General features: G+C 49.8%; 1 protein-coding gene across 1 annotated transcript; it reads left to right on the plus strand.

Annotated features, from left to right (window-relative positions):
- The first annotated feature begins 630 nt into the window (after positions 1–630).
- LOC119341984 (dnaJ homolog subfamily B member 6-like) lies at positions 631–2329 on the plus strand. Its single transcript, XM_037613830.1, has 5 exons — positions 631–941; positions 1045–1141; positions 1342–1421; positions 1504–1566; positions 1652–2329. Exons 1-5 carry the CDS (start codon positions 828–830, stop codon positions 2033–2035), a joined length of 738 nt encoding a protein of 245 aa, XP_037469727.1. The 5' UTR covers positions 631–827; the 3' UTR covers positions 2036–2329.
- Positions 2330–27753: the final 25424 nt, after the last annotated feature.

Raw genomic sequence — 27753 nt, forward strand, 5'->3', positions numbered from 1 at the left:
CCTAAGTTCTTTTTATTATTTGAGGGGAAGGGATAATATGTTTTAAAATGATTTACAAGCAGCTTAAACTAAGTGATGTCTTATTTTTGTTTAGTGATTTAATTTAGCTCATGATTTAGCAAAGCATCTTGGGTTATACTCCTAGCATCTTGGATTATACTCCTTTCTTTCAAAATAAATTGTTATAAATTGTTTACCGACCCTAGAAAGTGGAACCCCGATGTGGTGTTAGGCCGACATGTCACAACTCATTCGGCATTCGTTTAGTTGGCGAAGTCGAAAGGATCGAGACCATTCCAGGCTTCGAGGAGCCTCAAAACGGAACTTTGCATGCTCAATAGTGGAGTGCCTTTTGCTCATAGATAAACAAACTTTGCAAAGTTTGTATACTTCACCGATCCTCATCTGGGTTGTGCCAATGCGTGGCATCTTTCTAATTTGGTACTCATATAAAGAAGAAATTCCAGTCCCCTTTTTTTTTACTGAAAAAGCGAGTCAGCTGGCCGTCGGTCTCACCCTCTCAACGCTTCTGGAGGCTTCCGGCGGCGGGCGGGTGGAGACCCCACCAGTCCACGAGCTTCTTTTCTGGTGAGTTCTGCCCGCGCAACTTGTTCGCACGCCACAGCCCACAGTACTACAGAAAGAGAGTTACAGGCACGACACCGGCCCACCTCGTCCGCTCGTCAACGTTCCTTCGTACGCCACCTTACGCCCCTCCTGCTCTCCGCCTCGCCTTCGCGCGCCTCCGGTCAGCTGCCGACAGCGTCCCGACGACAAACTCGACAGCGACCGTACGTAAAAGGAGGTTGTGGTACGGTACCGGCGCCATGGCCGACCACCGGCAACTTAGCGCCGCCGACGTCGACCTCTACGGCGTCCTGGGGCTCAAGAAGGAGTGCTCCGACGCCGACCTCAGGCTCGCCTACCGGAGGCTCGCCATGGTGAGTCTGAGGCCGACCGATGGGCCGCATACCTTGCTTGGAGTTTATGTACCTGTGACTGTGAGTCTGTCCTTATCATTCTCTTCGATCTTGTTTGTGGCAGACATGGCATCCGGACCGGTGCTCGGCGTCCGGCACCTCGGCGCGCGTCCAGGAGGCCAAGGAGCGCTTCCAGGAGATCCAGAGCGCATATGTCACGTGCAAGAGCGTCATGATTCCCCCATTCCACCATCTTCTTCTGTTCTTCTACGTGCTTCCCTTCAGAAGCACAAGCAAATCAATTAGCGAGCACGCACAGCACAATTAAGTTATTTCCATACCCCGCTGCGGCCTGCCTACGTCCGTTGAACTCATATGTCACGTACGGGGCCTCCTCTGTTTTTCCATGTTGTGCACGCAGTGCTCTCCGACTCCGGCAAGCGGCTCCTCTACGACGTGGGCGTCTACGACAGCGACAACGACAGCCACGACGAGCAACATGTACCTTGCTATGTTCCTGATTGCCCACGTTTCGTTGTGATCGAAGCCCATTTGGTTGTTTACTGGAATTTATTCGTCGCAGGTGTCGGGGATGGGCGACTTCTTCGGGGAGATGGCCGAGATGATGAGCCAGGCCACGCCAACCGTAAGCAAGCTAGATCTGCAATTGTTGCGCCTTACCACATTCTGTGGTTTGGGTGGATATTATTGATGACGTGATGTCTTTGCAGGATAGCTTCGAGGAGCTGCAGCAGCTGTTCGTGGACATGTTCCAGGCCGACCTCCTCGCCGGCGGGTTCGCGTGCGGGTTGGGCGGTGCGCCTCCTATGGGCCGCCGGGTGCAGGCCCCGAGTCCATCCTGTACCTCTGGACCTACGTTTGCGCAGGCACGGCCATCATGTACCAGCCGTGCCAACAAGCGGTGTTCATCGGCGATGGGATCGCCAGGGGCCTGTCGTCCAGGGTCCGGCCCCGGCCTTTCAGTGTCAAGCTCCAAGGGAAGTGATTGGAGGCGAGGAGAGGAGGCGCCGTGGACGACGACGCAGGATGACGCGAGCGTCGGCGGCAGGACGAAGAAAAAGAGGCTCTCGACGGGCCACGGCGAGTCGTGCTAGGAGGAAGACGGAGATGTCGGCGCGCCCGCGGCAGCGTTGATGTGCGCCACGCCGTGAGCAAACCTTCCGTGACGGGGGATAATGCGTTGCAGCTAGAAATCTCTGCGGATCTGACTCACAGTCAGCAAGTTTTGGAAGACGATGCGCAAACTTTTCAATTAGTTTCTTCGTTTATTCTCTTGATCGATTCTCTTGCGTAGCACTTGTAGCTAAGTTATAATGTTATTAGTACCACTTTTGTTTGTTGTGGCCGGCATGAGTTTTGCACAATTTTTAAGCATGAGTTTTGCACAATTTTTGCACAATTTAAGCATGGTCGGCTGGTCGCGACCAATTTTTATGTTTTGACCTCCCGTGAAAAGTTCAGCCAGGATCTGATCCTGTTCGAAAGAATTTTGGAATTTGACCTTTTGATTATCGTCAGGGACCATGGTGGTAGGGTTGTGCAGGCTACCGCGCGATGGCATAACGGCAACCGTCGTTAGCCATCCTTATTGGGGCTGACGTGGCGTAACGGCTCTACCGCCGTTGTTAACGGTGGTAGGGTAGCTAAGGCTACCGCCACCCGCCTCTGCGTTAAGGGGTGTGCCAGGACTAGTGCGCGTGAGTGTTCAGTGACAGGGATTGACCCATTTTCTGCGTAGGGTATTGGCGGTAGGCTGTAAAGCCCTACCGCTGAAGAGCCTGTTGGTAGGGTGCTCTGTCATTTATTTTTGGAGAAGATCTTGATCATTTCAACTACATATGAATGATAGTTCAACACAACAACAAATATTGTTTGCAAATCGAAATGTGATGATCTCACACATTCTAGGTAGCAAATCGACATATGAAATAGGTTCGAAATATCAAATAGGTTCAACATAGTTTAAAGGTAGCAAATCGACATCACCAACGTAGCATACAAGTTCTTGTTCACAACTAATTCAACTAAGCGACATCACCATCACGACCATATCACTTGCTCGTCCCCCTCGCCCGACTTCTTAATGCAACGAGTAGGCGGTTTCTGAAACGGGGATGAACTCTTCCAGTCCTTCTTTAAAATTTTCCCTCTCTTCTCCTAGGTTGGCTGAGTCGGTGGAGGTCCCCATCGTAATCGTACTCCTCCTCATTGTTGGAAATATGATCTAGAGGCAATAATAAAATAATTATTATTATATTTCCTTGTTCATGATAATTATCTGTTGTTCATGCTATAATTGTATTAACCGAAAACCGTGATACATGTGTGAATACATAGACCACAACATGTCCCTAGTGAGCCTCTAGTTGACTAGCTCATTGATCAACAGATGGTCATGGTTTCCTGACTATGGACATTGAATGTCATTGATAACGAGATCACATCATTAGGAGAATGATGTGATGGACAAGACCCAATCTTAAGCACAACACAAGATCGTGTAGTTCATTTGCTAAAGCTTTTCTAATGTCAAGTATCAGTTCCTTAGACCATGAGATTGTGTAACTCCCGGATACCGTAGGAGTGCTTTGGGTGCACCAAACGTCACAACGTAACTGGGTGACTATAAAGGTGCACTACAGGTATCTCCGAAAGTGTCTGTTGGGTTGGCACGAATCGAGACCGGAATTTGTCACTCCGTATGACGGAGAGGTATCTCTGGGCCCACTCGGTAATGCATCATCATAATGAGCTCAATGTGACTAAGTGGTTAGTCACGGGATCATGCATTATGTAACGAGTAAAGTGACTTGCCGGTAACGAGATTGAACGAGGTATTGGGATACCCACGATCGAATCTCGGGCAAGTAACGTACTGATTGACAAAGGGAACTGCAGACGAGATTACTTGAATCCTTGACATCGTGGTTCATCCGATGAGATCATCGCGGAACATGTGGGAGCCAACATGGGTATCCAGATCCCGCTGTTGGTTATTGGCCGGAGAGTTATCTCGATCATGTCTGCGTGATACCCGAACCCGTAGGGTCTACACACTTAAGGTTCAATGACGCTAGGTGTCGGTGTCAAAACCGGCGGATCTCGAGTAGGGGGTCCCGAACTGTGCGTCTAGGCGGATGGTAACAGGAGACAAGGGACACGATGTTTTACCCAGGTTCGGGCCCTCTTGATGGAGGTAAAACCCTACGTCCTGCTCGATTAATATTGATGATGTGTGTTACAAGAGTGCATCTACCACGAGATCAAGGAGGCTAAACCCTAGAAGCTAGCCTATGGTATGATTGTTGTTCGTCCTATGGACTAAAGCCATCCGGTTTATATAGACACCGGAGAGGGATAGGGTTACACAAAGTCGGTTACAATGGTAGGAGATCTACATATCCGTATCGCCAAGCTTGCCTTCCACGCCAAGGAAAGTCCCATCCGGACACGGGACGAAGTCTTCAATCTTGTATCTTCATAATCTTGGAGTCCGGCCGACCATGATAGTTCGGCTATCCGGACACCCCCTAGTCCGGGACTCCCTCAGTAGCCCCCGAACCGGGCTTCAGCGACGACGAGTCCGGCGCGTATATTGTCTTCGGCGTTGCAAGGCGGGTTCTCCTTCAAACTTCATGTTCCTGTCGAATAGTGTCCGGCTTCCTTATAAATGTTGCGCTCCTTGGCTTCTACGCCCAATAATGGCCTTCTTCCACGTGTCGTATGAATGCGAAAAGCTAGGGTATTTTTACATTTTACCCCCTAGCCGTGCGAACGAGCCGCCTATAAGAGAGGCGAGGATCTAGATCCAGCTCACACCATCCTCCATCCGCAAGTTCTCATCGAAGCGCCTCTGACAAAAATCCATTCCATCATGGATAGTCGACGCGACTCCTCCTCTCGCGCTCCCAGCCCTAAGCCAGGAGATTGGGGGAGATGCTCAGTTCCACACAGCGAGCTAGTGGCGCTCCAAACCGAGGGATATCTTCCACCAGCTTTCATGGTTCCGGTTCGAGCCGGACTGACCACCTTCAGGGGTGGAAAGCAGGCGGAGAGCGTCCCCAACCCTTTCAAAGGAGAGCGGGTATGCTTCGTCCCCTATCTAATAAGGGGACTCGGATTTCCCATACATCCGTTTCTCCGGGGGCTCCTGGAGTTCTACGGACTCCAGCTTCACCACCTCACACCTGCCTCCATTTTGCACATCGCGGGCTTTGTAGCTCTTTGCGAGCTGTTCCTGGGCATCGAGCCCCATTTTGTGCTGTGGAAGAGATTGTTTTGCCTCGTACCCCGTTCTTACAAGGGGTCGATATATCAAGTGGGCGGAGCCGAAATATGGCGCATCGCCGGGACCGGATATCTATCCGGCACCCCGAAGAAGGCATCCAAAGACTGGCCTTCGAAATGGTTCTACATGGAGGACGCCCCTCTGCCGGATCCAGTCCGGATCGGCCTCCCGGAGTTCAGCAATGCTCCCTTGAAGAAACGCCTGAGTTGGCGCCCGCGGAGCCCTCAACGGGAGGATGATGGGAGCGTCCATTATCTGATGGATCGGATTAGGTTACTGGCCCACTCCGGATTGACCATGATTGGAATCATGGCCACGTGCATTATGCGAGGGGTGCAGCCACTACAATATAGGGGCCACCCTATGTGGGATTTCAACGGGGAAGATGACGCCACCCGTCATGGCCGCAGAGGGCCGGGCTCGGCAACCGATCTGGCAAATATCATGTTCGACTTGTACAAGGAAGAGGAGGAGGACTTCCTCCGCACAAATCCATTGAATGGATTCTCCATGAATAACCCTCGGAGCTTGGTAAGCGGACGTTTATCTACCCGATCCATACTTCCAAAGTCAAGTATCTTACTTCGTGATTTCGACGTAGGAGCTGCGCCGGGACGTGGAGGGCATACAAAGCCTAACTCCACAGCCCGAGGATCCGGAACGATCACATGATCCGGCCTCCGAAGAGGATCCGGACATAAAGGTGGAGCTGATCGACGGGGTGTTCCACCAACTTAGCATGGATAATGCCCTAGTCGCCATTACGGCTGACTAACCCAGTTTGTTTCCGGCCTCCCAGGTGACTACGACCGAGGTCTTGACACCATCATTTGATCCATGCTCAATTCTGACCATCCTATACTGATGGTGCATCGCAGGAGGTGCCTTTGAGGCGGGAAGCTGAACCTGCGGCGGCTGACCAGCAAGGGTCAATTCGGCCCAGCAGGCGGAAGAGGAGTGCGACGCAAATCGAAACGTCGCCGCAACGGTACGACGCACCGTTGTTTTTAAGGGAAGGATCCCTAGGAGGTATATTAATGCTCATAAATTTTCCAGGAGAAAGAGCGCTCGCCGGACAGTGTCCGGAGAGGTTGCCAATCAAGCCTCCGCCAGCCATGCTCCATCGCGTGGTCCGGAAGGGGAGGCGAACACAAGGCATGAGCCGGATGTTCCTCCGACGGAGGATGCCGACAGGCTGTCCGCCACCCGGTCTGAGGTGGAGAGCGCCATGAATCACAGGCGTCGCCGGACAGTTCTTCGTGACGCGTGTTTGTCCCCGGAGGCGTTGAATGCCTTTGAAGCGGGAGATGCGCACCTCTGTGCCGCTCAAGATGGTTTAACCAGAGCCACGGAGCAGTATGTGAAGGACATACGGGTAATTAATTTTAATAGTTATATATGCCAGTAGCCCTTGAGACTTAAAATAGTTAAAATAACTGATTTAAGGATCATTTATTATGCAGGATCTTACGGAGAAGAATACCCACCTGTCCCAGGAGCTTCAAGAGTGCAAGGCCCAACTTGAGGCCGCACTGGCCGCCACAGGGGGAGCCACAGAGACCCCCCTGGTAATACGTACTTTGAAAAGATAAGTAGTTAACAAAGTGCTGCGTAAATCTGACAATAATATTGCAGAGGGCGCCGGACTAGATCCGGACAAGCAATAGCTACTGCGTCAGCTAAAGGCCGGCGAGAGGGTGCTTATGAAGGTGCAGCAGGAGAGGAACAAGCTCCAGGATGCCCACACCCAGCTAGGAGAAGAGCTGAAAGGTGTTCGGGCCCAGCTGTCTGGCTCCGTGAAGGAGAATCAGCGGCTTCGTCGCGACATTTATAGTAAGTGCTTGAGCAAATTCCTTTGAAAAGAAGAATTCGGCGAGGAAGTCGATTGACAGAAATGTGTCTTTAGGTGTGCTCACAGGTCGCCCTGCGGAGGAAATGCCCGGTTCAACGGGTGACCAACTTCTCGAGCTGGTGCAACTGCTCGAACGTGTTCGGCAGGCGATGAGTGGCGTCGTTCAGGCCTTATGGCCTTCTGTCTCCCTACCTGAAGGCCTTGGAGGGCTTGCTGAGAAGCTTCAGAGAGTACGGCGACGCCTCCGTCTGTGGAAGATATCGGCCTGCCGTCAAGGCGCCAGGGAGGCCTGGGCCATGGTGAAGACGCGGTACTCGAAGGCTGACCCAAACCACATGGCCGAGGTCGGACCTGTGGGGCCTGATGGGAAGGAGATCCCTCTGAGCTTGATGTACGGCCAGGTAGAGCTGGCCGCGAAATATTCCCAACAGGACTGTAAATTAGGCAGCCTGTTAGATGGGATTGAAGAGGAGTACAATCAGTCAGTTTGACGATGTAATTTAAAATGACATGTAAAATGCCTTCTAGACGGATTGTAGATCGTTTGTCTTTGCGGACCTTTTCGCTTCAACCTCGGGACCCAACAGTCCGGAGTGTGTCCGAATACCCTTACGGTTATAGAAGAACCGGGGCATGCATGGAGACAAGGCGTCGGGGTCATAATTGCTTTATCAGACAAGTGCCCAACTAGCTATGTTATATTACATGGTTAGTAAGAAACAACTTCCAGGGAGAATATTTCCGTTAAGGGTTCCTTTCCCTGGGAGGCATGCCCTAAAGTGCATGTCCGGACTGCGAAAATAGCAGAAAAAGCATCTGGGGGCAGATAAATAAGTAAGTAATAAATCATCTTTAAAGTCACCGACCGAATATTCTCTTAAGAACGCTAGCTTTCGGCTTCACCCAGTCTGAGGTACACATCCGGTTGACCCGGCAGTAACAATCGCAGAGGTGCTCCCTTTACCTCCTAGCCGAACAATCGGGAAGGTAGGGGTAAGCACAGGATCCAGGCAACCCAGCTTGGCCAAAACTTAAGTCATATCGATGCATATAATGGTGAATAAAAGGTACATGCGGAAGTATAACACATGTGTTGGGCATGAAGCCCGTATAAATAAGCTTCTGTTAAAGAAGCCCCCAGGTATAGTGCTAGGAGCACATCAAGTGTGTGCGAATCAATGCGCAAATCAGCCTATAAAAGGTATTTGAAAAAAAAAGTGGGAAGAAGGAGGGGGACAAGAGACAGTGAAAATGTAAAAAGGTGGACGGAGGAGTGAGATGAACTCTGAGTTCGGCGTTAGGCGTAGAATCTTCGGAGACGGGCTGCGTTCCATGGGTTCGGCTCGAGTCGATTGTCAGATGCATTACGTAGACGGTATGCTCCGCCGGTCAAGACTTGGTCGATGATGAAGGGACCTTCCCATTTGGGCTTAAGTTTGTCCTTTTTCTTGTCCGGCAGGCGTAGAACAAGTTCGCCAACATTGTAAGTTTGGCCTGTACTTCTCTGCTTTGATACCTTCGAGCCTGCTGCTGATAGAATGCGGAACGAGCTTTTGCCACATCCCGCTCCACTTCTAAGGCGTCCAAACTGTCCTGCCGATCCAACTCGGCTTCTCTTTCTTCTTACATGCGCACGCGAGGTGAGTCATGAATTATATCGCAGGGCAGAACTGCCTCTGCGCCGTACACCATAAAAAATGGTGTGAATCCGGTAGTTCGGTTTGGCGTGGTCCGTAGCCCCCAGAGTACGGAGTCGAGCTCCTCTACCCAGTGTGTGTTAGATTCCTTGAGGGACCACAGTAGTCTGGGTTTGATGCCGTTCATGATTAGACCATTTCCTCGCTCGACTTGACCGTTAGTTTGGGGGTGATAGACTGAAGCGTAGTCGAGCTTGATGCCCATGTTTTTGCACCAGAGTTTAACCTCGTCGGCCATGAAATTCATGCCGTTATCAGTGATGATGCTATGGGGGACGCCAAAACGGTGTACTACCCCGGATATGAAGTCTATCACAGGTCCGGATTCTGCCGTTTTAACCGGCTTGGCCTCAATCCATTTGGTGAATTTGTCCAACATGACCAATAAGTATTTGTGCTTATGGGTTCCCCCTTTAAGGGGTCCAACCATGTCAAGCCCCCTGACCGCGAACGGCCAGGTGATGGGTATAGTTTTGAGGGCGGTGGGTGGCATGTGGCTCTGATTAGCAAAAAGCTGGCAACCAACGCATCGTTGGACTAAGTCCTGAGCATCTGCCCGGGCTGTCGGCCAATAAAATCCTGTACGGAAGGCCTTGCCTACAAGGGCCCGGGCTGCAGCGTGGTGCCCGCCGAGTCCAGCATGAATTTCAGCCAGGAGATTTCGCCCTTCCTCTTCGGAGATACACCTTTGAAGGACTCCGGTTGTGCTTTTTTTATAAAGTTCTCCCTCATGGACCTTGTAGGCTTTAGATCGCCGAACTATGCAGCGGGCCTCATTTTGATCTTCGGGAAGTTCCTGCCTGATTAAGTAGGCTAGAAATGGTTCCGTCCACGGGGCAATTACTGCCATTATTTCGTGGGCTGAATGTGTTATTTCATTGGCTGAGCCGCCGATTTTGTCAGAGTGGTCTGAGTTAGGTGATGCAGCTGGCTCCGGATTGTTATTTCCGGACTCCTCTTCCCATAATACGGATGGCTTAAAGAGCCGTTCCAGGAAGATGTTTGGAGGGACGGCATCGCGTTTTGCGCCGATGTGTGCCAATACGTCTGCTGCCTGGTTATTATCCCGGGCTACATGGTGGAATTCGAGTCCTTCAAACCGAGCTGACATTTTTAGGACGGCGTTGCGGTAAGCTGCCATTTTCGGATCTTTGGCGTCAAAGTCTCCATTTACTTGGGATATTGCGAGGTTTGAATCCCCGCGCACCTCTAGGTGTTGAATGCCCATGGAGATTGCCATCCGGAGGCCGTGTAGAAGGGCCTCGTATTCGGCTGCGTTGTTGGAGTCCATGTACATTATTTGAAGTACGTATTGGACTGTGTCTCCAGTTGGGGACGTCAGGACGACGCCAGCCCCCAAGCCAGCCAACATTTTGGATCCGTCGAAATGCATGATCCAATTGGAGTACGCGCCGTACTCTTTAGGGAGTTTGGCTTCGGTCCATTCGGCGACGAAGTCAGCCAGAACTTGCGACTTTATAGCTCGCCGTGGTTTGTAAGTTATGTCAAATGGTAAGAGCTCAATGGCCCATTTTGCAATCCTGCCCGTTGCATCGCGATTGTTTATAATATCGTTGAGAGGTACTTCGGAGGCCACCGTTATGGAACACTCTTGAAAGTAGTGTCGCAGCTTCCGGGATGCCATGAACACCGCATACGCTATCTTTTGATAATGTGGGTACCGGGACTTGCATGGAGTTAAGACAGTGGATACGTAGTACACTGGTTTTTGAAGAGAGAATCTGTGCCCTTCTGTTTCTCGTTCGACGACTAGTACCGCGCTGACAACTTGATGTGTTGCTGCGATATATAATAACATAGGTTCGCCCAGGTTGGGCGCGGCCAGGACCGGATTTGTTGCCAGTATGGCCTTGATTTCTTCGAGTCCGGCCGTGGCAACATCCGTCCATTCGAAGTGTTCGGTGCGCCGGAGGAGGCGATAGAGGGGCAGAGCCTTTTCTCCCAAACGGGAGATGAAGCGACTTAGATCCGCTACGCATCCAGTTAGTTTTTTTATTTGCTTGAGGTCCTTTGGAATATCCAATTGTGACAGAGCTCGGATCTTGGCTGGGTTTGCTTCAATTCCTCTACCGGATACAATGAAGCCCAAGAGCTTTCCGGCTGGTACTCCGAAGACACATTTTTCCGGGTTGAGCTTAATGTCATATGCTCGGAGGTTGTCGAATGTCATCCTCAAGTCGTCTACTAGAGTTTCGACGTGTTTGGTCTTGACGACCACATCGTCTACGTATGCCTCTACTGTTTTGCCTATCTGGGTAGCCAGACATGTCTGAATCATGCGCTGATATGTTGCGCCGACGTTTTTGAGTCCGAAGGGCATTGTGTTGAAGCAGAATGGCCCATATGGAGTAATGAATGCCGTTGCGGCCTGGTCTTTTTCCGCCATCTTGATTTGATGGTATCCGGAGTATGCATCGAGGAAGCACAATGAATTGTGCCCTGCGGTAGCATCGATGATTTGGTCGATGCGAGGGAGAGGGAAAGGGTCCTTTGGACATGCCTTGTTAAGGTCTTTGAAATCGACGCAGAGGCGCCAGGATTTGTCCTTTTTGGTACCATTACTAGATTGGCTAGCCAGCCCGGATGTTTTATATCTCTGATGAATCTGGCTTCTAAGAGTTTGGCTAGCTCCTCTCTCATTGCCTGTCTTTTGGATTCGGAAAATCGCCGAAGAGCTTGTTTGACTGGCTTGAATCCTTTTAGGATATTTAGGCTGTGCTCTGCCAGCCTGCGTGGGATTCCTGGCATGTCTGAAGGGTGCCAGGCAAAAATGTCTCAATTTTCCCGAAGGAATTCTCGTAGTGCGGCTTCTACATCAGGATTTAATTGTGCCCCAATGGAGGCCGTCTTTGTGGGGTCCATTGGATGGACCTGAAATTTGACTATTTCGTCTGCTGGTTTAAAAGAGGTGGACTTGGACCTCTTATCGAGTATCACATCGTCCCTATCCATCGTGGAGCGCAGCGCAGTTAGTTCCTCTGCCGCTAGGGCTTCGGATAATGCCTCTAGGGCCAGTGCGGCTGTCTTATTTTCAGCGCGGAGTGCTGTATCTGGATCACTGGCGAGAGTGATTATTCCATTGGGTCCGGGCATTTTGAGCTTCATGTACCCGTAATGGGGTATAGCTTGGAAGATTGTGAATGCCTCTCGCCCTAACAAAGCGTGATATCCGCTGCCGAATGGGGCCACTTGGAACGTGACCTCTTCGGACCTGTAATTGTCCGGCGAGCCGAACACTACATCTAGTGTGATTTTTCCTGTGCAGCGTACTTCTCGACTAGGGATTATTCCCCTGAAGGTTGTGCTGCTTCGCTCAATGCGGCTCCAGTCAATTTCCATTTTTTGAATGGTTTCCTCGTAGATGAGGTTTAATCCGCTGCCGCCATCCATGAGTACCTTGGTAAGACGAAAGCCGTCCACTATCGGACTAAGGACTAATGCGGCTGGTGCTCTAGCTGTTCGGAATTTAGGTTCGTCGCTGGCATTGAAGGTGATAGCCGTGTCGCTCCATGGATTTGTTGTTGCTACTTGGTAGACTTTGGCGAGGTTGTGGATTGTTCGTTTCCGCATGTTATTTGATGCGAAAGTCTCGAAGACTGTTAATACCGTACTGGTACTGCTGGGCTGGTTGCCCAGGGCTAAAAAGCCTTCGCCACTTTTGGCCACCTGCCGTAGTATCCAACATGCTCGAAGGCTATGTGTTGGAGTGGCGCCCTCTGTACTGTGGATTTTGCAGGGTTCGTTGAGCCATCCCTCCAGTACGGTTCCGTACCCTTTAGGGGTTTTTTGCTTTTTGGTTTTTAACCCAGGTGCTTGAGTATGACGCACCCTTTTATTTTGGACTGGGGTTGTATTCAGGGCTGGATTGTCCCAAAACCTAGTTTCGATTTTCCAGGCACTCTCCATCGCGCAGTATTTTTGTACAATGGTCGGAACCCTGCCCGATCTGAGGCTCAAAGGCCAAGAAGCTTCCAGATTTGGAAGCTTGGTTTGCTGGACGCTTTCCAACAAATCTGGTCCGATGCCTGACTTTAGGTTCAGTATTTGATTAACGTCCGTCCCTCTGCCGGAATCTGGCATGGAGGGATCGACATAGTTGGTTTTTAACATAGAAGAAGAGTCACCGCATTGTTCCTCTACCACAACAATGTGGTGGGTAACCTGGGGAGAGTTAATTTCTCTCAGATCGGTTTTAAGCCCAATCTGATCGTAGTCGGTAGCGACTCCCAGGGCGGCGATGCGATCCAAGAGCTCGTTTACGGAGGAGAGCTCAATCGGATCTATGTGCTCGGCGAATTCCAAGCTGACGTGAAGATCGCTTTTAATGACCTGAGAGGTCATTGCCGGAGCGGTGGCCGAATAGGCGGTCATAAGAAAACCGCCTAGCCGGATAGTTTGGCCGGCGGCCAAAGCTCCCTTGACGACGGTGCCGTCTTTAAAGACGGGAAAAGGCATCCTTCCTGATGGTGATGGCACAAAGGAACTCTCAATGAAAGCACCAATATCGGTGTCAAAACCGGCAGATCTCGGGTAGGGGGTCCCGAACTGTGCGTCTAGGCGGATGGTAACAGGAGACAAGGGACATGATGTTTTACCCAGGTTCGGGCCCTCTTGATGGAGCTAAAACCCTACGTCCTGCTCGATTAATATTGATGATGTGTGTTACAGGAGTGGATCTACCACGAGATCAAGGAGGCTAAACCCTAGAAGCTAGCCTATGGTATGATTGTTGTTCGTCCTATGGACTAAAGCCATCCGGTTTATATAGACACCGGAGAGGGCTAGGGTTACACAAAGTCGGTTACAATGGTAGGAGATCTACATATCCGTATCGCCAAGCTTGCCTTCCACGCCAAGGAAAGTCCCATCCGGACACGTGACGAAGTCTTCAATCTTGTATCTTCATAATCTTGGAGTCCGGCCGACCATGATAGTTCGGCTATCCGGACACCCCCTAGTCTGGAACTTCCTCACTAGGGTTATTAGGAAGACTTGTATGTGATTACCGAATGTTGTTCGGAGTCCCGAATGAGATACCAGACGTCACGAGGAGTTCTGGAATGGTCCGGAGGTGAAAATTTATATATGGGAAGTTGTCATACGGTCACGGGAAAAGTTCGGGGGCATACCGGTATTGTACCGGGGCCACCGGAGGGGTTCCGGGGGTCCACCGGGAGGGGCCACCTCTCTCGGAGGGCCTCATGGGTCGTAGTGGGAAGGGAACCAGCCCTTGGAGGGATGGGTGCATCCCCCCTTGGGCCCATGCGCCTAGGGTTGGGGGGGGAACCCTAAAGGGGGCGCCCCCTTGCTTGTTCGGCAAGCCCCCTCCCCTTGGCCGCCGCCCCCCTCTAGATCTCATCTAGAGGGGGTCGGTCCCCCTTCCCCCTTCCCCTATAAATAGAGGGGCGAGGGGAGGGCTGCAGCACCACATTCGAGGCGCAGCACCACAGGACTGCCACTCCATCACCACCACACCGTCGTGCTGCTGTTGAAGCCCTCTTCCTCAACCTCTCCCTCCTCCTTGTTGGATCAAGGCACGGAAGATGTCACCGGGCTGCACGTGTTTTGAACGCGGAGGTGCCGTTGTTCGGCGCTAAGATCGGAATCCACCGCGATCTGAATCGCTTCGAGTACGACTCCCTCATCCGCGTTCTTGTAACGCTTCCGTCTCGCGGTCTTCAAGGGTATGAAGATGCACTCTGAGGGAGTCCCGGACTAGGGGGGTGTCCGGATAGCCGAACTATCATGGTCGGCCGGACTCCAAGATTATGAAGATACGAGATTGAAGACTTCGTCCCGTGTCCGGATGGGACTTTCCTTAGCGTGGAAGGCAAGCTTGGCGATACGGATATGTAGATCTCCTACCATTGTAACCGACTTTGTGTAACCCTAGCCCTCTCCGGTGTCTATATAAACCGGATGGCTTTAGTCCATAGGACGAACAACAATCAGACCATAGGCTAGCTTCTAGGGTTTAGCCTCCTTGATCTCGTGGTAGATCCACTCTTGTAACACACATCATCAATATTAATCAAGCAGGATGTAGGGTTTTACCTCCATCAAGAGGGCCCGAACCTGGGTAAAACATCGTGTCCCTTGTCTCCTGTTACCATCCGCCTAGACGCACAGTTCGGGACCCCCTACCCGAGATCCGCCGGTTTTGACACCGACATTGGTGCTTTCATTGAGAGTTCCTCTGTGCTGTCACCATCAGGAAGGATGCCTTTCCCCGTCTTTAAAGACGGCACCGTCGTCAAGGGAGCTTTGGCTGCCGGCCAGACTATCCGGCTAGGCGGTTTTCTTATGACCGCCTGTTCGGCCACCGCTCCGACAATGACCTCTCAGGTCATTAAAAGCGATCTTCACGTCAGCTCAGAATTCTCTGAGCAGCTAGATCCGATTGAGCTCTCCTCCGTAAACGAGCTCTTGGGTCGCATCGCCGCCCTGGGAGTCGCTACCGACTACGATCAGATTGGGCTTAAAACCGATCTGAGAGAAATTAACTCTCCCCAGGTTACCCACCACGTTGTTGTGGTAGAGGAACAATGCGGCGACTCTTCTTCTATGTTAAAAACCAACTATGTTTGGATTCCCGATCCCTCCATGCCAGATTCCCACGGAGGGACGGACGCTAATCAAATACTGAACCTAAAGTCAGGCATCGGACCAGATTTGTTGGAAAGCGTTCAGCAAACCAAGCTTCCGAATCCGGAAGCTTCTTGGCCTTTGAGCCTCAGATCGGGCGGGGTTCCGAACTTAATTCCACCCGCCCACCCAAACATAAGCGATCTATCTCAAATACGGCAAGAGCCCGATGAAACAGTACATCATTACTGGGCCAGATTCCTCCTGGTTATGAACAGGATAAAGGACCGCCGTGAAGAAAGCGCGATTTCAATCTTCTGCAACAATTGCACGGACAAGGGAATCATAAACGCCATCAGTCGTCGTGAAGTTACACGCTTCGCCGACCTAGCGACGTATGCACTGGTGCGGACGGTGTACTACGTATCCACTGTCTTAACTCCATGCAAGTCCCGGTACCCACATTATCAAAAGATAGCGTATGCGGTGTTCATGGCATCCCGGAAGCTATGACACTACTTTCAAGAGTGTTCCATAACGGTGGCCTCCGAAGTACCTATCAACGATATTATAAACAATCACGATGCAATGGGCAGGATTGCAAAATGGGCCATTGAGCTCTTTCCACTTGACATAACCTATAAACCACGGCGAGCTATAAAGTCGCAAGTTCTGGCTGACTTCGTCGCCGAATGGACCGAAGCCGAACTCCCTAAAGAGTACGGCGCGTACTCCAATTGGATCATGCATTTTGACGGATCCAAAATGTTGGCTGGCTTGGGGGCTGGCGTCGTCTTGACGTCCCCAACTAGAGACACAGTCCAATACGTACTTCAAATAATGTACATGGACTCCAACAACGCAGCCGAATACGAGGCCCTTCTACACGGCCTCCGGATGGCAATCTCCATGGGCATTCAACGCCTAGAGGTGTGCGGGGATTCAAACCTCGCAATATCCCAAGTAAATGGGGACTTTGATGCCAAAGATCCAAAAATGACAGCTTACCGCAAGGCCGTCCTAAAAATGTCAGCTCGGTTCGAAGGACTCGAATTCCACCATGTAGCCCGGGATAATAACTAGGCAGCAGACGTGTTGGCATGCATCAGGGCAAAACGCGACGCCGTCCCTCCAAACATCTTTCTGGAACGGCTCTTTAAGCCATCCGTATTATGGGAAGAGGAGTCCGGAAATAACAATCCGGAGCCAGCTGCATCACCTAACTCAGACCACTCTGACACAATCGGCGGCTCAGCCAATGAAATAACACCTTCAGCCCACGAAATAATGGCAGTAATTGCCCCGTGAACAGAACCATTCCTAGCCTACTTAATCAGGCAGGAACTTCCCGAAGACCAAAATGAGGCCCGCTGCATAGTTCGGCGATCTAAAGCCTACAAGGTCCATGAGGGAGAACTTTATAAAAAAGCACAACCGGAGTCCTTCAAAGGTGTATCTCCGAAGAGGAAGGGCGAAATCTCCTGGCTGAAATTCATGCTAGACTCGGCGGGCACCACGCCGCAGCCCGGGCCCTTGTAGGCAAGGCCTTCCGTACATGATTTTATTGGCCGACGGCCCGGGCAGATGCTCAGGACTTAGTCCAACGATGCATTGGTTGCCAGCTCTTTGCTAATCAGAGCCACATGCCACCCACCGCCCTCAAAACTATACCCATCACCTGGCCGTTCGCAGTCTGGGGGCTTGACATGGTTGGACCCCTTAAAGGGGGAACCCACAAGCACAAATACTTATTGGTCATGGTGGACAAATTCACCAAATGGATTGAGGCCAAGCCGGTTAAAATCGCAGAATCCAGACCTGTGGTAGACTTCATATCCGGGGTAGTACACCGTTTTGGCGTCCCCCACAGCATCATCACTGATAACGGCACGAATTTCACGGCCGACGAGGTTAAACTCTGGTGCAAAAACATGGGCATCAAGCTCGACAACGCTTCAGTCTATCACCCCCAAACTAACGGTCAATTTGAGCGAGCAAATGGTCTAATCATGAGCGACATCAAACCCAGACTAGTGCAGTCCCTCAAGGAATCTAACACGCACTCGGTACAGGAGCTCGACTCCGTACTCTGGGGGCCGCGAACCACGCCAAACCGAACTACCGGATTCACACCATTTTTTACGGTGTACGGCGCAGAGGCAGTTCTGCCCTGTGATATAATTCATGACTCACCTCACGTGCGCATGTACAAAGAAAGAGAAGCCGAGTTGGATCGGCAGGACAGTTTGGACGCCTTAGAAGAGGAGCGGACGTGGCAAAAGCTCGTTCCGCATTCTATCAGCAGCAGGCTCGAAGGTATCAAAGCAGAGAAGTACGGGCCAAAACCTACAATGTTGGCGAACTTGTTCTACGCCTGCCGGACAAGAAAGAGGACAAACTTAAGCCCAAGTGGGAAGGTCCCTTCATCATCGACCAAGTCCTGACCGGTGGAGCATACCGTCTGCGTAACGCATCTGACAATCGACTCGAGCCGAACCCATGGAACGCAGCCCGTCTCCGAAGATTCTACGCCTAACGCCAGACTCAGAGTTCGTCTTGCTCCTCCGTCCACCTTTTTACATTTTCACTGTCTCTTGTCCCCCTCCTTCTTCCCACTTTTTTTCAATACCTTTTATAGGCTGATTTGCGCATTGATTCGCACACACTTGATGTGCTCCTAGCACTCATTATACCTGGGGGCTTCTTTAACAGAAGCTTATTTATACGGGCTTCATGCCCAACACATGTGTTATACTTCCGCATGTACCTTTTATTCACCATTATATGCATCGATATGACTTAAGTTTTGGCCAAGCTGGGTTGCCTGGCTCCTGTGCTTACCCCTACGTTCCCGATTGTTCGGCTAGGAGGTAAAGGGAGCACCTCTGCGATTGTTACTGCCGGGTCAGCCGGATGTGTACCTCAGACTGGGTGAAGCCGAAAGCTAGCGTTCTTAAGAGAATATTCAGTCGGTGACTTGAAAGATGATTTATTACTTACTTATTTATCTGCCCCCAGATGCTTTTTCTGCTATTTTCGCAGTCCGGACATGCACTTTAGGGCATGCCTCCCAGGGAAAGGAACCCTTAACGGAACTATTCTCCCTGGAAGTTGTTTCTTACTAACCATGTAATATAACATAGCTAGTTGGGCACTTGTCTGATAAAGCAATTATGACCCCGACGCCTTGTCTCCATGCATGCCCCGGTTCTTTTATAACCGTAAGGGTATTCGGACACACTCCGGACTGTTGGGTCCCGAGGTTGAAGCGAAAAGGTCCGCAAAGACAAACGATCTACAATCCGGCTAGAAGGCATTTTACATGTCATTTTAAATTACATTGTCAAACTGACTGATTGTACTCCTCTTCAATCCCATCTAACAGGCTGTCTAATTTACAGTCCTGTTGGGAATATTTCGCGGCCAGCTCTACCTGGCCGTACATCAAGCTCACAGGGATCTCCTTCCCATCAGGCCCCACAGGTCCGACCTCGGCCATGTGGTTTGGGTCAGCCTTCGGGTACCGTGTCTTTACCATGGCCCAGGCCTCCCTGGCGCCTTGACGGCAGGCCGATATCTTCCACAGACGAAGGCGTCGCCGTACTCCCTGAAGCTTCTCAGCAAGCCCTCCAAGGCCCTCAGGTAGGGAGACGGAAGGCCATAAGGCCTGAACGACGCCACTCATCGCCTGCCGGACACGTTCGAGCAGTTGCACCAGCTCGGGAAGTTGGTCACCTGTTGAATCGGGCATTTCCTCCGCAGGGCGACCTGTGAGCACACCTAAAGACACATTTCTGTCAGTCGACTTCCTCGCTGAATTCTTCTTTTCAAAGGAATTTGCTCAAGCACTTACTATAAATGCCGCGACGAAGCCACTGATTCTCCTTCACGGAGCCAGACAACTGGGCCCGAACACCTTTCAGCTCTTCTCCTAGCTGGGTGTGGGCATCCTGGAGCTTGTTCCTCTCCTGCTGCACCTTCATAAGCACCCTCTCGCCGGCCTTTAGCTGACGCAGTAGCTATTGCTTGTCCGGATCTAGTCCGGCGCCCTCTGCAATATTATTGTCAGATTTACGCAGCACTTTGTTAACTACTTATCTTTTCGAAGTACGTATTACCAGCGGGGGTCTCTGTGGCTCCCCCTGTGGCGGCCAGTGCGGCCTCAAGTTGGGCCTTGCACTCTTGAAGCTCCTGGGACAGGTGGGTATTCTTCTCCGTAAGATCCTGCATAATAAATGATCCTTAAATCAATTATTTTAACTATTTTAAGTCTCAAGGACTACTGGCATATATAACTATTAAAATTAATTACCCGTATGTCCTTCACATACTGCTCCGTGGCTCTGGTTAAACCATCTTGAGCGGCACGGAGGTGCGCGTCTCCCGCTTCAAAGGCATTCAACGCCTCCGGGGAGAAACACGCGTCACGAAGAACTGTCCGGCGACGTCTGTGATTCATGGCGCTGTCCACCCCAGACCGGGTGGCGGACAGCCTGTCGGCATCCTCCGTCGGAGGAACATCCGGCTCATGCCTTGTGTTCGCCTCCCCTTCCGGACCACGCGATGGAGCATGGCTGGCGGAGGCTTGATTGGCAACCTCTCCGGACATTGTCCGACGAGCGCTCTTTCTCCTGGAAAAGTTATGAGCATTAATATACCTCCTAGGGATCCTTCCCTTAAAAACAACGGTGCGCCGTACCATTGCGGCGACGTTTCTATTTGCGTCACACTCCTCTTCCGCCTGCTGGGCCGAACTGACCCTTGCTGGTCAGCCGCCGCAGGTTCGGCTTCCCGCCTCAAAGGCACCTCCTGTGATGCACCATCAGTATAGGATGGTCAGAATTGAGCATGGATCAAATGATGGTGTCCAGACCTCGGTCGTAGTCACCTGGGAGGCCGGAAACAAACCGGGGTAGTCAGCCGTAATGGCGACTAGGGCATTATCCATGCTAAGTTGGTGGAACACCCCGTCGATCAGCTCCACCTTTATGTCCGGATCCTCTTCGGAGGCCGGATCAAGGGATCGTTCTGGATCCTCGGGCTGTGGAGTTAGGCTTTGTATGCCCTCCACGTCCCGGCGCAGCTCCTGCGTCGAAATCACGAAGTAAGATACTTGACTTTGGAAGTATGGATCGGGTTGATAAATGTCCGCTTACCCAGCTCCGAGGGTTATTCATGGAGAATCCATTCAATGGATTCGTGTGGAGGAAGTCCTCCTCCTCCCCCTTGTACAAGCCGAAAGGATCTTTGCCAGATCGGCTGCCGAGCCCGGCCCTCTGCGGCCATGATGGGTGGCATCATCTTCCCCGTTGAAATCCCACATAGGGTGGCCCCTATATTGGAGTGGCTGCACCCCTCGCATAATGCACGTGGCCATGATTCAAATCATGGTAAATCCGGAGTGGGCCAGTAACCTAACCCGGCCCATCAGATAAAGGACGCTCCCATCATCCTCCCGTTGAGGGCTCCGCGGGCGCCAACTCAGGCGTTTCTTCAAGGGAGCATTTCTGAACTCCGGGAGGTTGATCCGAACTGGATCCGGCAGAGGGCGTACTCCATGTAGAACCATTCCGAAGGCCAGTCTTCGGACGCCTTCTTCGGGGTGTCGGATAGATATCCGGTCCCGGCGATGCGCCATATTTCGGCTCCGCCCACTTGATATATCGACCCCTCGTAAGAACGGGGTACGAGGCAAAACAATCTCTTCCACAGCGACACGTGGAAGAAGGCCATTATTGGGCGTAGAAGCCAAGGAGCACAACATTTATAAGGAAGCCGGACACTATTCGACAGGAACATGAAGTTTGAAGGAGAACCCGCCTTGCAACGCGGAAGACAATATACGCGCCGGACTCGTCGTCGCTGAAGCCCGGTTCGGGGGCTACTGAGAGAGTCCCGGACTAGGGGGTGTCCGGATAGCCGAACTATCATGGTCGGCCGGACTCCAAGATTATGAAGATACGAGATTGAAGACTTCGTCCCGTGTCCGGATGGGACTTTCCTTTGCGTGGAAGGCAAGCTTGGCGATACGGATATGTAGATCTCCTACCATTGTAACCGACTTTGTGTAACCCTATCCCTCTCCGGTGTCTATATAAACCGGATGGCTTTAGTCCATAGGACGAACAACAATCAGAGCATAGGCTAGCTTCTAGGGTTTAGCCTCCTTGATCTCGTGGTAGATCCACTCTTGTAACACACATCATCAATATTAATCAAGCAGGACGTAGGGTTTTACCTCCATCAAGAGGGCCCGAACCTGGGTAAAACATCGTGTCCCTTGTCTCCTGTTGCCATCCGCCTAGACGCACAGTTCGGGACCCCCTACCCGAGATCCGCCGGTTTTGACACCGACACACTCCTCTCTCTCTCATTGCTAGTTGCTCCATAGATTGATCATGGTGATGCGTAGAATTTTTTTATTTTCTGCAACGATCTCCAACAGTGGTATCATAGCTAGGTCTATGCGTAGTTTCTATGCACGAGTAGAACACAATTTTGTTGTGGGCGTAGATTTTTCTCAATTTACTTGCCACTACTAGTCTTATCTTGTTTCGGCGGCATTGTGGGATGAAGCGGCCCGGACCGACCTTACACGTACGCTTACGTGAGACAGGTTCCACCGACTGACATGCACTAGTTGCATAAGGTGGCTAGCGGGTGCCAGTCTCTCCCACCTTAGTCGGATCGGATTCAATGAAAAGGGTCCTTATGAAGGGTAAATAGAAATTGGCATATCACGTTGTGGTTTTGGCGTAGGTAAGAAACGTTCTTGCTAGAACCCTATTGCAGCCACGTAAAAACATGCAACAACAATTAGAGGACGTCTAACTTGTTTTTGCAGCATATGCCTTGTGATGTGATATGGCCAAAAAGGATGTGATGAATGAAATATATGTGATGTATGAGATTGATCATGTTCTTGTAATAGGAATCACGACTTGCATGCCAATGAGTATGACAACCGGCAGGAGCAACAGGAGTTGTCTTTATTTATTGTATGACCTGCGTGTCACTGAATAACGCCATGTAATTACTTTACTTCATTGCTAAACCGTTAGCCATAGTAGTATAAGTAATAGTTGGCGAGACAACTTCATGGAGACACGATGATGGAGATCATGGTGTCACGCCGGTGATAAGGATGATCATCGTGCCCCAAAGATGGAGATCAAAAGGAGCAAAATGATATTAGCCATATCATGTCACTATTTGATTGCATGTGATGTTTATCATGTTTTTGCATCTTATTTGCTTAGAACGACGGTAGTAAATAAGATGATCCCTCATAATAATTTCAAGAAAGTGTTTCCCCTAACTGTGCGCCGTTGCGAAAGTTTGTTGTTTCGAAGCACCACGTGATGATCGGGTGTGATAGATTCTAAAATTCACATACAACGGGTGTAAGCCAGATTTACACATGCAAAACACTTAGGTTGACTTGACGAGCCTAGCATGTACAGACATGGCCTCGGAACACAAGAGACCGAAAGGTCGAACATAAGTTGTATAGAAGATACGATCAACATGAAGATGTTCACCGATGATGACTAGTCCGTCTCACGTGATGATCAGACACGGCCTAGTTGACTCGGATCATATATCACTTAGATGACTAGAGGGATGTCTATCTGAGTGGGAGTTCATTAAATAATTTGATTAGATGAACTTAATTATCATGAACTTAGTCTAAAACTTTTGCAAAATGTCTTGTAGATCAAATGGCCCACGCTCATGTCAACCTCAACTTCAACGCATTCTTAGAGAAAACCAAGCTGAAAGACGATGGTAGCAACTATACGGACTGGGTCCGGAACTTGAGGATCATCCTCATAGCTGCCAAGAAAGCATATGTCCTAGAAGCACCGCTAGGTGAAGCACCCGTCCCAGCGAACCAAGATGTTATGAATGCTTGGCAGTCGCGTGTTGATGATTACTCCCTCGTTCAGTGAGGCATGCTTTACAGCTTAGAACCGGGGCTCCAAAAGCGTTTTGAGCAACACGGAGCATATGAGATGTTCCAGGAGCTGAAAATGGTTTTCCAAGCTCATGCCCGGGTCGAGAGATATGATGTCTCCAACAAGTTCTACAGTTGTAAGATGGAGGAAAATAGTTCTGTCAGCGAGCACATACTCAAAATGTCTGGGTTGCACAATCGCTTGTCCCAGTTGGACATTAACCTCCCGGATGAGGCGGTCATTGACAGAATCCTTCAGTCGCTCCCACCTAGCTACAAGAGCTTTGTGGTGAACTATAATATGCAGGGGATGGTGAAAACTATTCCTGAGGTATTTTCAATGCTGAAATCAGCAGAGGTAGAAATCAAAAAGGAACATCAAGTGTTGATGGTTAATAAAACCACTAGTTTCAAGAAAGGCAAGGGTAAGAAGAACTTCAAGAAGGACGGCAAGGGAGTTGCCGCGCCCGGTAATCCAGTTGCCAGGAAGAAGCCAAAGCACGGACCCAAACCTGAGACTGAGTGCTTTTATTGCAAGGGGAACGGTTACTGGAAGCGGAACTGCCCCAAGTACTTAGCGGATAAGAAGGCTGGAACCACCAAAGGTATATGTGATATACATGTTATTGATGTGTACCTTACCAGTACTCATAGTAGCTCCTGGGTATTTGATACCGGTGTAGTTGCTCATATTTGTAACTCAAAATAGGAGCTGCGGAATAAGCGGAGACTGGCGAAGGACGAGGTGATGATGCGCGTCGGGAATGGTTCCAAGGTCGATGTGATCCCCGTCGGTACGCTACCTCTACATTTACCTACGGGATTAGTTTTAAACCTCAATAATTTTTATTTAGTGCCAGCTTTGAGCATGAACATTGTATCTGGATCTCATTTAATACGAGATGGCTACTCATTTAAATCCGAGAATAATGGTTGTTCTATTTATATGAGAGATATGTTTTATGGTCATGCTCCGCTGGTCAATGGTTTATTCTTAATGAATCTCGAACGTGATGTTACACATATTCATAGTGTGAATACCAAAAGATGTAAGATTGATAATGATAGTCCCACATATCTGTGGCACTGCCGCCTTGGTCACATTAGTGTCAAACGCATGAAGAAGCTCCATGCAGATGGACTTTTGGAGTCTCTTGATTTTGAATCATTTGACACATGCGAACCATGCCTCATGGGCAAAATGACCAAGACTCCATTCTCCGGAACAATGGAGCGAGCAACCAACTTATTGGAAATTATACATACTGATGTGTGCGGTCCAATGAGCGTTGAGGCTCGCGGTGGCTATCGTTATGTTCTCACCCTCACTGATGACTTAAGTAGATATGGGTAGATGAAACACAAGTCTAAGACCTTTGAAAAGTTCAAGGAATTTCAGAATGAGGTAGAGAATCAACATGACAGAAAAATAAAGTTCTTACGATCAGATCGTGGGGGAGAATATTTAAGTCACGAGTTTGGTACGCACTTAAGGAAATGTGGAATTGTTTCACAACTCACGCCGCCTAGAACACCTCAGCGTAACGGTGTGTCCGAACGTCGTAATCGCACTCTATTGGATATGGTGCGGTCTATGATGTCTCTTACCGATTTACCTCTATCATTTTGGGGATACGTTTTAGAGACAGCTACATTCACTTTAAATAGGGCAGCGTCTAAATCCTTTGAGACGACACCGTATGAATTATGGTTTGGCAAGAAACCTAAGGTGTCATTTTTGAAAGTTTGGGGATGCGATGCTTATGTCAAGAAACTTCAACCTGAAAAGCTCGAACCCAAGTCGGAAAAATGCGTCTTCATAGGATACCCTAAGGAAACAATTGGGTATACCTTCTACCTCAGATCTGAAGGCAAGATTTTCGTTGCCAAGAACGGGTCCTTTCTGGAGAAAGAGTTTCTCTCGAAAGAAGTAAGTGGGAGGAAAGTGGAACTTGATGAAGTACTACCTCTTGAACCGGTAAGTAGTGCAGCATAGGAAGATGTTCCTATGGTGCCTGCACCGACTAGAGAGGAAGTTAATGATGATGATCAAGGTACTTCGGATCAAGTTACTACTGAACTTCGTAGGTCCACAAGGGCACGTTCCACACCAGAATGGTATGGCAACCCTGCCCTGGAAATCATGTTGTTAGACAACGGTGGACCTTCGAACTATGAAGAAGCGATGGCGGGCCCAGATTCCAACAAATGGCTTGAAGCCATGCAATCCGAGATAGGATCCATGTATGAAAACAAAGTATGGACTTTGACAGACTTGCCCGATGATCGGCGAGCGATAGAAAATAAATGGATCTTTAAGAAGAAGACAGACGCGGATGGTAATGTTACCATCTATAAAGCTCGACTTCTCGCTAAGGGTTATCGGCAAGTTCAAGGGGTTGACTACGATGAGACTTTCTCTCCCGCAGCGAAGCTGAAGTCCGTCCGAATCATGTTAGCAATTGCCGCATACTATGATTATGAGATATGGCAAATGGACGTCAAAACGGCATTCCTTAACGGCTATCTCCAGGAAGAGTTGTATATGATGCAGCCGGAAGGTTTTGTCGATCCTAAGAATGCTAACAAGGTATGCAAGCTTCATCGATCCATTTATGGGCTGGTGCAAGCATCTCGGAGTTGGAACATTCGCTTTGATGAAATGATCAAAGCGTTTGGGTTTATGCAGACTTATGGAGAAGCCTGCGTTTACAAGAAAGTGAGTGGGAGCTCTGTAGCATTTCTCATATCATATGTGGATGACATACTTTTGATGGGAAATGATATAGAACTTTTGGACAGCATAAAGACCTACTTGAACAAGTGTTTTTCAATGAAGGACCTTGGAGAAGCTGCTTATATATTAGGCATCAAGATCTATAGAGATAGATCGAGACGCCTCATAGGTCTTTCACAAAGCACGTACCTTGATAAGATATTGAAAGAAGTTCAATATGGATCAGCCCAGGAAGGGGTTCTTGCCTGTGTTGCAAGGTGTGAAATTGAGCTCGGCTCAATCCCCGACCACGGCAGAAGATAGAGAAAAGATGAGTGTCATCTCCTATGCCTCGGTCATAGGGTCTATTATGTATGCCATGTTGTGTACCAGACCTGATGTAAACCTTTCCGTAAGTTTGGTAGCTAGGCACCAAAGTAATCCCGGCATGGAACACTGGACAGCAGTCAAGAATATCCTGAAGTACCTGAAAAGGACTAAGGATATGTTTCTCGTTTATGGAGGTGACGAAGAGCTCGTCGTAAAGGGTTACATCGATGCTAGCTTCGACACAGATCTGGATGACTCTAAGTCACAAACCGGATACATGTATATTTTGAATGGTGGGGTAGGAAGCTGGTGCAGCAGCAAGCAGAGCGTCGTGGTGGGATCTACATGTGAAGCGGAGTGCATGGCAGCCTCGGAGGCAGCGCATGAAGCAATCTGGATGAAGGAGTTCATCACCGACCTAGGAGTTATTCCCAATGCGTCGGGGCCGATCACTCTCTTCTGTGACAATACTGGAGCTATTGCCCTTGCCAAGGAGCCCAGGTTTCACAAGAAGACCAGGCACATCAAGCGTCGCTTCAACTCCATTCGTGAAAATGTTCAAGATGGAGACATAGATATTTGCAAAGTGCATACGGATCTGAATGTCGTAGATCCGTTGAACAAACATCTTCCGCGAGCAAAACATGATCAACACCAGAACTCTATGGGTGTTCGATTCATCACAATGTAACTAGATTATTGACTCTAGTGTAAGTGGGAGACTGTTGGAAATATGCCCTAGAGGCAATAATAAAATGATTATTATTATATTTCCTTGTTCATGATAATTGTCTGTTTTTCATGCTATAATTGTATTAACCAGAAACCATGATACGTGTGTGAATACATAGACCACAACATGTCCCTAGTGAGCCTCTAGTTGACTAGCTCATTGATCAACAGATGGTCATGGTTTCCTGACTATGGACATTGGATGTCATTGATAACGAGATCACATCATTAGGAGAATGATGTGATGGACAAGACCCAATCCTAAGCACAACACAAGATCGTGTAGTTCGTTTGCTAAAGCTTTTCTAATGTCAAGTATCAGTTCCTTAGACCATGAGATTGTATAACTCCCGGATACCGTAGGTGTGCTTTGGGTGCACCAAACGTCACAACGTAACTGGGTGACTATAAAGGTGCAGTATAGGTATCTCCGAAAGTGTCTGTTGGGTTGGCACGAATCGAGACTGGAATTTGTCACTCCGTATGACGGAGAGGTATCTCTGGGCCCACTCGGTAATGCATCATCATAATGAGCTCAATGTGACTAAGTGGTTAGTCACGGGATCATGCATTATGTAACGAGTAAAGTGACTTGCCGGTAACGAGATTGAACGAGGTATTGGGATACCGACGA

Source organism: Triticum dicoccoides, chromosome 7B (assembly GCF_002162155.2).
Source record: "Triticum dicoccoides isolate Atlit2015 ecotype Zavitan chromosome 7B, WEW_v2.0, whole genome shotgun sequence".
Lineage (NCBI taxonomy): Eukaryota > Viridiplantae > Streptophyta > Magnoliopsida > Poales > Poaceae > Triticum > Triticum dicoccoides.